General features: G+C 50.9%; 1 protein-coding gene and 1 pseudogene across 1 annotated transcript; one reads left to right on the top strand and one right to left on the bottom strand.

The window, feature by feature from the left end:
- Window positions 1-1,294: 1,294 nt before the first annotated feature.
- LOC144380368 (small ribosomal subunit protein eS6 pseudogene) lies at window positions 1,295-7,288 on the top strand (annotated as a pseudogene).
- A 355-nt stretch (window positions 7,289-7,643) lies between these two features.
- KCNE5 (potassium voltage-gated channel subfamily E regulatory subunit 5) lies at window positions 7,644-8,092 on the bottom strand. The gene has a single exon (XM_078064212.1). The coding sequence runs from the start codon at window positions 8,090-8,092 to the stop codon at window positions 7,679-7,681; it is 414 nt and encodes a 137-aa protein (XP_077920338.1). The 3' UTR covers window positions 7,644-7,678.
- Window positions 8,093-11,110: the final 3,018 nt, after the last annotated feature.

Below are 11,110 nucleotides of genomic sequence, written 5' to 3'. Positions count from 1 at the left end.
GGTTTCGATACCCAAGTAGAGATGTTAAGTAGGCAGTCAGATATGCAGGAGGCAGGTCTGGAGCTCAGAGTAGGGGTTTTGGGGATTTATAAAATATAAATTTGGGGATCACTGTTAAGATGGTATTTATGTATAGAGAAGATATTTTGCATGTTGGGACTAGTCAACATCACAAAGGGAGAGAGAATAGATGGAGGAGAGAAGATGTGCCACGATGGAGCCCTGGGCAATTCAACAGCAGGAGGAACCAGCAAAGGAGACTAAGAAGAGAAAGGACTGGCAAAGGAGACAAAACCAGGAGATTGAGGCGTTGTGGAAGTCAAAAGAAAGTTTCAAGAAAGGAACGTTAAATGTGGCTGAGCAGTCATAGAGATGAGGACTGAGAATTGAGCATTAGATTGGCAACACGCAGGTCATTTGTGACCATGACAAAGCCGTCTCATTGCTCCCGGGCTGCTCCCGGCTCCCGGCTGCTCCCGGCTGCAGTGGATTGGGGAAAGATTGGAAACGACCATTACTGAACCTTGACCATGAGCCAGGCACTATGCTAAGTTGCTCAGTCTTCACCACAACGCTGGGAGGTAGGTGCAATTTCTTACATCCATTTTACAGATAGGGAAAGGGGGCTTGGAGAAGGTTAAGCAATGGTCCTCGAATTACCCAGGCAGTCTGGCTTTAGAGCCCATGCCACATGCACTAGGTTGTTCTGCTTTAGCTGATGATGGAGACCATGAAGAGGTGGGGCTCTTGAACTGACCTGTCCTTGGACTTGCTAGAGGGAAAGCCCGAACCTCTGAGGGATGGTGCCAGTTACTTGGGACATGATAGGAATTCCATCCTTCCAGGTCCTTGTGGACTCCGTCCTAGTATTTCTTCCCTCACTCACCTCAAACATTCCTCTCCAGCGTCCTGTTTGCTAAGTTAACCTTCCAACAGACAGAGTCCTTGGCTTCTCTCCCCTTATGCTTGTCCCAGTTACTCCCATCCCCACCCCCATTCCACCCTCCACCCAGGAGACTCACATGGAAATGCAGGTGCCCTCCTAGATGGCTGAGGGTTGAATCTTCTGAACACCCCTAGAAGTAGTGGGGACAAATAAAAAAAAGCCCAAGTGCTGTTCTTGAGCTTACCACAATGGTTGGTACCACCAGAGCAGCCTTACCCATCTCAGGTTTGGGAGCCTAGGACAAGCCCCCCTTCACACCTCCCACCCTCACAGGTGTCTGAAAGCCACTATTAAAGATGCATTGCTCTCTTTTGTTGTGGCAACTTGGAGGCGGTCGGCTGTCTCAAGATGAAACTGAACATCCCTTTCCTAGCCACCGGCTGCCGAAAACTCATTCAGCGGACGATGAACGCACACTTCATAACTTTGATGAGAAGTGCATGGCCGCAGAAGTTGCTGCTGACGCTCTAGGTGGAGAATGGGAGGGTTATAGAGTCCTAATCAGCAGTGGCAATGACAAACAAGGCTTCCCCATGAAGCAGGAGGTCTTAGCCCCTGGCCGTGTCCACCTGCTCCTGGGTAAGGGGCATTCCCGTCACAAACCAAGGAGGACTGGAGGAAGAAGGCACAAATCCGTGTGGGGTTGCATTGTGGGTGCCAATCTCAGTGCTCTCAACTTGGTTATTATAAAAATAAAAGGAGGAGGAGAAGGATATTCCTGGACTCACTGATACTACTGTGCCTCGTTGCCAGGGGGCCCCCAAATCTCGCAGAACCCACAAACTCTTCAATATAAAGAAGATGATGTCCACCAGTATGTTGTGAGAAAGCGCCTGAACGAAGAAGGTAAGCAACCTGGGACCAAAGTGCCCAAGACTCAGCACTTTGGTCTTCCACATGTCCTATAACACAAACGTCAGTTTACTCGGAAGAAACAGCATGCCAAGCAAAATAAGGAAGAGGCCACAGACTATACTAAGCTTTTGGCCAAGAGAATGAAAGAAGCCAAAGAAAAACACCAGGAACAGATTGCCAAGAGATGGAGGCTGTCCTCTCTGAGAGCTTCTCCCTCGGTGCCTGAGTCCAGTCAAAATGGAGAGTTTTCCAAGAGTAACAACTCAATAAGATCAGACATCAAAAAAGATGATTCCTTGGGTCATCACGGGGATGAACAGCAGATGAGACGTAAATGAGTAAGGCTATTAGCCCCTGGCAGCAGGGAAGGAATCGTTCTGGAAGACTGGGACTGGGAGTGATGGTGAAGCTTGGAACAGAAAGAGAACACATGAGATCAATACCAATCCCATAGTTCCGCCAAGGGCTGGTCCTGACCGCCGTGCCCCCAGAGGAGTGGTCCCGTGAGAAGAGGAATGAAATTAATGTGCCCCCTTGTCTCCACTCTTTCTCTTCCAGGCCTGCTGGAGATGCAACCCCTGCTAGGTCATCCTGAGATCCTCAAAGAGCCAAGGGGAGGCCCCTGTTTCTTCAGGGACCTGACGCGTTTTCAGGACTGGACATCTTGGGGGTCAGGTATGTGGGAATTCAGTGAATTCATACTGCAAGCCAGTCATTCGCGACCACCCGAGTCCTCCGCAGGGTTCGGAGGACAAAACTTTCGAGATATCACTCTTTCCAGATTTCACCGAAATCCACAAGTAGAGATTCTGTCCTTGGGTTTCACCTTTACATTGTCCTGAGTGATCTATTATAAACCGTGAACAGCCCCACAGGGCGTGTCACAGGGAACAAGGAGTACGCCCTACCCCTTCTATGTAAAGTCATTTAGGTGCGTGCCTTTTTCTCTGACTTAAAAAAGCACCATTGCCCAAGAACACGAATATACTTAATGCTACTGAACTGTACGCTTTGGGAAATGGCTGAGGGAAATTTTACCTTCTGTATGTTTTACCACAATTAAAAAAAAAAATGTATCTGAGGTATCCCCCTGTTTGCGCTGAGTGCACTCTCTTCAGAGGAAGAGGCCCAGGCCGCAGCTTTTCCCAAGACCCTGCCCTCGCTCAGAACACAGCTAATGAGGGACCGGTGGGGTCGAGTAGGACCAAAGTGTGCAAAATTCAGTGTCTTGGTACCCCCGTGCGTCCTGCAACACAAACATGGGTGTATTACTGTGAAGAAACAGTGTACTAAGACAAATAAGGAAGAGGCTGCAGAATATGCCGAGCTTCCGGCCAAGAGAAAGGGGCCAAAGACAAAGGCCAGGAACAGATTGCCAAAAGACAGAGGCTGTCCTCTCTGAGAGCTCAGTACTCCACATGTCCTATGCCCTGAGATCCAGCACAGAACGAAGAGTTGCTTTAATCACATCATTGGTCTTCCTGGACCAACTGTAGGTTGTGTTAAGTGAAAAAAAGGGACTTCTCATCCGGCTTCTCCTCCCGGAAGCCTTTTTTTTTTTTTTTTTTTTAAGATTTTTTTTTATTTATTTGCTAGAGGGAGAGAGAGAGAGAGTGAGAGTACAAGCAGCGGGAGTGGCAGGCAGAGGGAGAAGCAGGCTCCCCGCCAAGCAAGGAGCCCGATGTGGGTGGGACTCGATCCCAGGACCCTGGGATCATGACCTGAGCCGAAGGCAGACGTTTAACCGACTGAGCCACCCAGGCGTCCCTCCTGGAAGCCATTTTGATAGGTGATTCAAATTCACCTGGGGTTGGCCATCGACCCACGTGATCCATTCACCCTCGGTGGTCCTCAGTCAAGCTCCCTTACCTTCACAGAACATTCTAGATTGTTCTTCCTCCTACCTCCCTCATGAAGCCTGTGATTCCTCCCCTTCATTCTCTTCTCTTCTGCCCCCCCTCAATCCCTGACCTGTGTCTTCAAAGTCTAGACTCCAGTCCTGATGGAACCCTGAAAATATGGTATTATTGTCGTATTTTTTTAAACAGGTTACTGTGGGGCTATGGGTAGAGGGGATGAGTAGGATGGTGAGACAGTTACGCACAGACTCCTAGTCATCCAAGATTCTGAGAATGGGGGAGATGGGCTCAGAAATCTGGGAGCTAGTGGCCAAGTCCCTACAATCCTCTTCTCTGAGCAGTAAGAGCAGACTTTACTGCGTGGAGAATTTTCTCTCTCCCCGCCCGCCTTCCACCACACAGCACTCCAAAGGCACTCCCCCAAGAAGGGAAAAAGGGAAATATAAACTTAACACCTTATGCTTCTTATAGCTGCTGTACCTCGAGCTTTTTCCCATGCATTATCTTACTTGATCCTCAAATCCCCACAGCTGTGGAGACAGGCCCCGGGGAGGTTAGACAGCTCGTTCTGAGAAACAAAGCCGGCTAATTGGCAAAGCCAGGGCTGGACCCCAGCTCTCCCGATTCTGGTCCTGTGCTCTCCATCGCATTTGCTTTAGCCGTCGGGCAAGATCCTTTGGAAAGCAGCCCAGTCCCTTTTCTCTTTGTTGATACAAATCATGTGCAGATCTTTGGTTTCTAAAAGAGATGGCAAATTGAAAAGGAGAAGGTGGTAACTATAAACAAATGAAAGACCCCATTTATAGCCCTCTAGAAAAGTGAATCGACAACACAGAATTATGTCTGTAGTGGAAGAAAAGTTTCCGTTTATTTTTGCGCTGTCGATGAGCGCTTCCAGACATTGGAGCTCCAAGTATCTCCTAGTTGCGCTCTGTTGAAAGCCTCGAGTTACAGTTAAGGAAGCATGGGTCTCTTTCTTCATTATTATTATTATTATGGAGCGAAGATCTGACCTGACCTAAAACAGGATCTGCTTACACAGAAGGGAGAAATAGACTGCCGGATGGGTTGGGAAAAAAAAAAAAAAAAGAAATCACTCCAATTTATTAGAATCACGTTCAGGAGAAGGCTAACGGTTCCCCAATTTGGACAGTCAGCCCGTGCTATTCAGGAATACATTATCAAAACTGCCAAGCCCCCGGTTTTCCTTTCTTCTGTCTTTTGCTGATCACAATATGACCACTTCAATGGTGTTGACACCCCCACTGGCTGGGAAAGATTCGAGTGTCCCGGCTTCTGGGAAACTTCATTATCTGGGACAGAGTTGCAACCTGAATGTATTTGGGAAAAGCGACTGGATAGTAAAGCAAATCGCTCTCCCCCGGCCAGGTCACTTTTCTCACTGGTAGACTTCTGTGGCCCCTCTTGCTACATGTTCTTCATAGGTACCCTAATCATCATTAAAAAGTTAAAATGTTTTTGAAAGCAGAAGTAGTTTTGTGGTGGGATTGGTTTTCCCTCAGCTGGCACATTAATGTTAATTAGGGGCATTGACTGGGAGCAGCTCTATATCTATATCTATCTATCTATATCTATATCTATATCTATATATGTATCTATATATATATTTTGGCAGTATGCTCTTTTAAAGTCTATGAAAAAATGGTACCAATTTGTCAACACCTAACCAGTGATTATGTTCATTATCAGAACAACGTTGTGTTCCCATTCATGCCAGATAAATGGGGGACATTGTTGTACTTGACATACAGGGCTGGGGACTGTTCCCGCCCACATGCCCCTGGCATGGCTGGGTATCTGTGCCCTCCCCCCACATCCCATTCAGGCCTCCCCACCTGGCCCTGAGGTGGCTCTCACAGCACCCCCTCTCTTCCTGTCATTGTCTTGGACTGCTGCCCAATCCCTGACCCCCACCTGCACGGCCTTAAGGCTGAAACTAAGACTGGAGATCAGCCAATGGGGCAAGGCCAGTCGAACTTCAAGGAGTGGATCCTGGGAATGAAAGTAAGTTCATTTAACTTATTAACAGCTCCAGTAAAATAACAGATGGGCTACAAGGTCAAAATGAACACCTTGAATGAGGTTTACGTGTTATCAGCTCATGGAAGTGCCCCATAATGTTTGCCTTGCTGTCACAGAAATCAGCTGTATTTAAGCAAGTTGGCTTAATGCTAAGAGGTGGTTTTTCTGTGTGTTTGATGAAGCCCAAACAGCCCCCATCAGATCTAAGCTTTTAAGCCCGAAGCAAGCAAGTTCTGATGACCTTCTTGAGACAAGGGAGAATAAATGAAAAAACATGCACCTGTAGCTTTACCCATCATTGGTTAAGATTGCTCAGTTGAAGCATCGTCCCTCCAGCTTGTGATTTACGCTATTTGATGGCTTTTCTCTTTTAGTAAGCCACACGTTTGAGACTTACAAAGGTGGCTTCTAAAAATTAACTTTGATAATAGCTGACAGTGATGGGTATGAGAGGTTTTTGTTTTGTTTTGTTTTGTTTTGTTTTTTTACTATATAAATGCTGGCTGGCATTTATTCTTTTTTTATTATTATTATGTTATGTTAATCACCATACATCACATCATTAGTTTTTGATGTAGTGTTCCATGATTCATTGTTTGCATATAACACCCAGTGCTCCATGCAGAACGTGCCCTCTTTAATACCCATCACCAGGCTAGCCCATCCTCCCACCCCCCTCCATGAGGTATGAGAGGTTTTTTTAAGGTGTATCCCGAAAAACTGCTTCAGTGGGAAATCCTCACTCAGCATTGTGATATTTCAAGGTGCTTCAGAATTAAAGGGGGAAAAAAAAGTAATAAAGTAGTTCCAACTTTTGAAACCCTTGGGAAAACGACCCATTTAGCCATATCAACCTTTTCTTCCCCCACAATCACCTCTACTGTGTTGGAATTGAACATACCGATATAAATACCGCAACAACCCAACCCTCAAATCTAAACATCATTTCCCAAAGCAACAAGGATTCCTTTTCTACATAGTACTGGGTCTCAAGGCTGGCATCTCTGAGAGAAGAGTCTTAGGCTATTGCTTAAACAACCTTTATTACCTGCCTCTGACATTCCCCCAGGTTACAGAGGAGGGGAACATCTGAGCCTCGTGTTCCCTACACCGTACATGAAGCAGACAGCGCTGTAACAACTGAATCCACACGCAGGGAGGGGCGACATTTGGAGGTACTGAGATGATACACCCAGCAATGGTTACCCACACCAGAAGACGGCAAAGCTGCTAAAAATCGGGCAAGTTACCTTTGGGATGACAACTGGATGCAAGAAAGCCATACAGTTGGGGTCATAGGTCTTCCCCCTGCCCTTGGAGCTTCCCTCCCCCTTCGGTCCCCGGTTCAGTCGTTCTAGCCCACAGACGGGTCCTAGTGTCCCGCTAGCTCCTTGCTGCAAGAGGGAGGGAGGGAGGGGAAAGGTGTCTGAGGTCTCTTGATTTTCTTTGTCTCGGCCCCTAAGGCAACAGGAAGCTGGAGCTGCTGCGGCCGCCTGGCAGTGACAGCAAGCCCGCGGGCTCCGCAGAGCGAGCAGTCCCTGGCTGCCCTTGGAGCAGCTGCCCGTTAGACGGCCCAGAGTTCTGATAGACTTCGCTGCTTCACTTCAATGCCGAGTGTTGGACGTGGTGGATTCAGTTCCCGGGGGGGCTGGAGGGTGGTGTCAGGGCTGTTTGAAGACAAGAGAGCAGAGGCAGTTTAGTGCAGTTGGGTGTGCGGGGTGGGGGATGGAGGCACGGGGTGGGGGTCGGGGGGAGCGGAGAGGAGTGGAGAGGAGGGAGAAGCCGGCCAGGGGTGGGTAGGGTGGTGCTTCTTCCAGGGCCTGCCAGACAAGGTCGGCGGGCCTCTCCTTGTCTGGGCCTCAGGTGAGGCGGCGCCTGGAAGGGAAAGAAAGGAGCAGGCGGGCGCCGCGCCCAGGGACGCGGGAGCCGTGGAGGGCGCGCACGGGCGCGCGCGGGGGCCAGCGGGGCGGCGGTTCTAGACCCCCTCGGTGCCCTGGGCAGGGGCGGGCGGCGCCCCGGGGGCGAGCTGGCGGCGGCCCTGGGCCGGCGAGCCGGCGGCAGTCTCGGCGTCGGCGGCGGCCCACTCGTGCGCCGCGCAGGCCTGGGCCGGCTCGTCCTTGGCCTCGACGAGCTTGCGGGAGCGGGTGTAGGCCAGGATGAGGCCTCCGGCCAGGCAGGCGTAGAAGATCATGATGAGCAGGATGTAGAGATAGGCGTCGTCGCCCTTGGCGCTGGTCGCCTCGCGGCCCACGAACGGGTCGGGCACGACCCCCATGCCCATGCTCGGGCCGGGGCCGGCGCCCAGGCCGCTGGCGTTGCCCCGGTGGTGCAGCTCGAGCAGCAGGCGGCTGAGGAGGGTGCGCAGCCGCTGGCTCTCGCTGCAGTTCATGGCTGTCGGGGAGTGGCACGGCGGCTCCAGGACGCTGCTGACCTTTCCCCCGGGGCGAGGGGAAGCGGGCGAGCGGCGGCGGCGGCGGCGGCGGCGGCGGCACCCGGCTCCCGGGGCGGGCAGTGGCTGGGGGCGCGGGCCGCGCGGGCCTCCTTATCCCCTCACCCCCGCCCTCCTCCCCTTCCCCACCACGCCCCCTCGGGCCCGAGGCCGCCTCTTGCCAGGCTCGGGCGGCTGTCTCGGCGCTCTGGGGAAAGGGGACAGCTGGTGGGGGGAGGAGAAGGGGACAAGGGAGGGGGGCGAGGCCCGCGGAGGGGCGGGGGCGCGGAATGCGCGAGGCCCCAGGCAGCGGAGGCTGGCAGGGCAGCTCGCTGGGGCCAAGCCTGGACCCTGGGCTGCGGAAGAGAATTCCTTCCAAGTTCTGGCCACCTGCCCTGCAGGCCCGGCTTTGGCCCAGACACAGCATCTGGGCCCCCAAGGCAAGCCCTGCCCCCCGGGATTCCGTCAGCGCTGCCTGACCATAACGGGGGCAGCCGAGGCCGCTCGTCCACGTCCGATGGCAACTGCTCCCATAGCCAAGGACCCCCGCCTATCTTTGCAGCCCTTTTTCCTTCCCCCGCGCCGAGGAGGAGAGCATCTCATTCAGAAGATGCTCAGGACAAATTGGGTGACTGAAGCAGAGTACGACTCCCTGGTCTCCCAGAAGGGTGGCTGACAATACCCCGGCCTCCTTGGAAGTACCCCTGCCCTGTCCTCCTATCCCATTTTTTAGAGAGGCCTACACATCTTAGCACGTGACTATACCTTCCACGATGTGACCCTGTTTCCCGCCGGCAAGCCATCTTCCCAGAAATGAAGCCAAGCTCTTCCATTAAAAGGAACACGGACATTAAAAAGGCCCTTGGACGACAGTCTCTAGATGTCTCAGGATCTGAAAAGTGCGTCTTCTAGAGAATACGCGCACCTGCCACCTCCACATCCGGTTAGGCCCTCCGGCACAGAGCCCCGAGCCCCTCCAGGGCTTGGTAACAGGTCTAGGCCCTGCCGGCTTGTTGGGGGGCAGCCATTTTTTTCCCCACAGGGTATCTTCTTTTAAGGGAAAACAAGGCACTGAGACAAAGATCAGACCACAGTATGTTAAACTACAAACAGCCTGGGCCTCACCAAGGAAACGCGCTCAAAGGATTGATTTGTAGACGGTGAGTAGAAAAAAAACAGGAGGTCGTGCTGATCAGGTCTGGTTGCCGAGTGAGAATAGAAGGAATGAAAAAAAGGCTATGCCTTTATGCCCGCTTTGAGAATCAAGCTGCCTGTTCGAGACCCTTTGGTCCAGAGGCCATTCAGGCTGCAGGTGCCATGGGTTAATAAAGGAGGGGTTTTGGGTACCTCTGCCCCAGGCGCCCTTCAGGGAATGCAGCCTTCTGCGTGTTGGGGTGAGGTTGGCACCCCGGAGCTCTATATCCAGGGTCTCAAAGAGAGCCTTAACAGCTTCTACACAGATCTCAGAGGCATTCCACCTGGCCCTGACCACTGACTCCTCCCCAACCACCTTTCCTCAACGTCCTCACCTCAGAGGGGCTCAGAAAGAACTGTTAAAGTGACTTGGCATGAATGCCAGGGGACACAGCTAGAAAATTCTCAAAACAGTATCAACCTAGGGACAGGACTGAAAGGCTAAAACACTTCTGTTATCTGTTGTATCATGCCCAGAAATCTCTAGGGTTTGGGGGTGTGGGGGCGAGGAAGAAGCCCCTTCGCTGTCGCATAAAAGTCATCATTTAAACTTCTGTTGTGCTTTCAACAGCTTTATGAACTAAAAGGATTATTCCCATTTTCAGAAGAGGAAACAAGTTCAAGTAGTTAAGTAGCGGGACTAGAATGATAAAGTTTGAGCGTGTTCTTCTCAGTCCTAACACATTACTCTTGTCACATGGACGGTATCCACGAGCTGCCTCCATTTCTCCACCTCTCCCTTCCCTGGAGCCTTCTAGAATCCAGCACATTTTGCCAAACTGCTAAGTTCACCAGCGACCTCCCGACCAAATTCAAGGGTCTCTGCTCAGTTTGCATCTCTGACTTCGAGGATGAATTTGATATCATCAACCACCCACTCCTTCCTGTAACTGTCCTACCCTTGGCCCTCATGGCATTGCATTCTCAAGTTTCTCTTCTTATCTCTCTGACCCATCATCCTCTGTCTCCTTTGCTGGCTCCTCTTCTTTCCTCCTCCCGTTAACTGTTGGAATCCCTGAAGACTCAGTCCTCAGCTTTTGTCTCTTAACGTCCATTTCCTTGGAAAGTGTCTCCTTACATGGTTTCATGGACCACCTGGTGTATATTTAGCCAAATTTGATTCTCTAGCTCTGGTTCTTTCTCAGATCCACCCGCTCCTTCCTTTCTGGTTTTGCTGCCACAAGCTTAATCCAAGCTCTCATTACCTCAGGTCAAATATGCAAACTGCAGAGTCTCCTGGCAGATCTCCCTGCCTATAACCCAATCCACTCTGCTCTGGCTAGAATACAGATCTTCCTTGACTTAACAATGGGGTTATGTCCCGATAAACCCATCGTAAGTTGAAAATATATTAAATCGAAAATGGACTTACTACACCTAACCTGCAACCCAGCTTAGCCTAGCCTCTTTTAGACGTGCTCAAAACTCCTCCGTTAGCCTCCAGTTGGGCAGAATCATCTAAGACAAAGCCTATTTGATAATGAAGTGTCGAATGTCCCATGTAACTTATTGAATACTGTACTGAAAACCGAATGGCTGTGAGTGTACTGGTTATTTATGAGAGCAAATCAGAGCACATACAGTCAGCCCGGGAAAAGATCCAAATTCAAAACAATTTGAAGTACAGTTTCTAAGAATGTGCATCGCTTTTGCACTATCACCATGTCAAAGAATTGCTAGTCAAGCCACCCTAAGTCGGAGACCGTCTGTCACTCTCTTCCAACACCACTTCCGCCAATTCACCCCTGTTCAGAAACCCAGAGTCACTGCCTGTTGCCTCTTTAA

The sequence above is a fragment of the Halichoerus grypus genome, chromosome X, assembly GCF_964656455.1.
Source record: "Halichoerus grypus chromosome X, mHalGry1.hap1.1, whole genome shotgun sequence".
NCBI classification, from domain to species: domain Eukaryota; kingdom Metazoa; phylum Chordata; class Mammalia; order Carnivora; family Phocidae; genus Halichoerus; species Halichoerus grypus.
The sequence above is the reverse complement of the archived record's forward strand: the minus strand, read 5'-3'. Positions and strand labels throughout refer to the sequence as shown.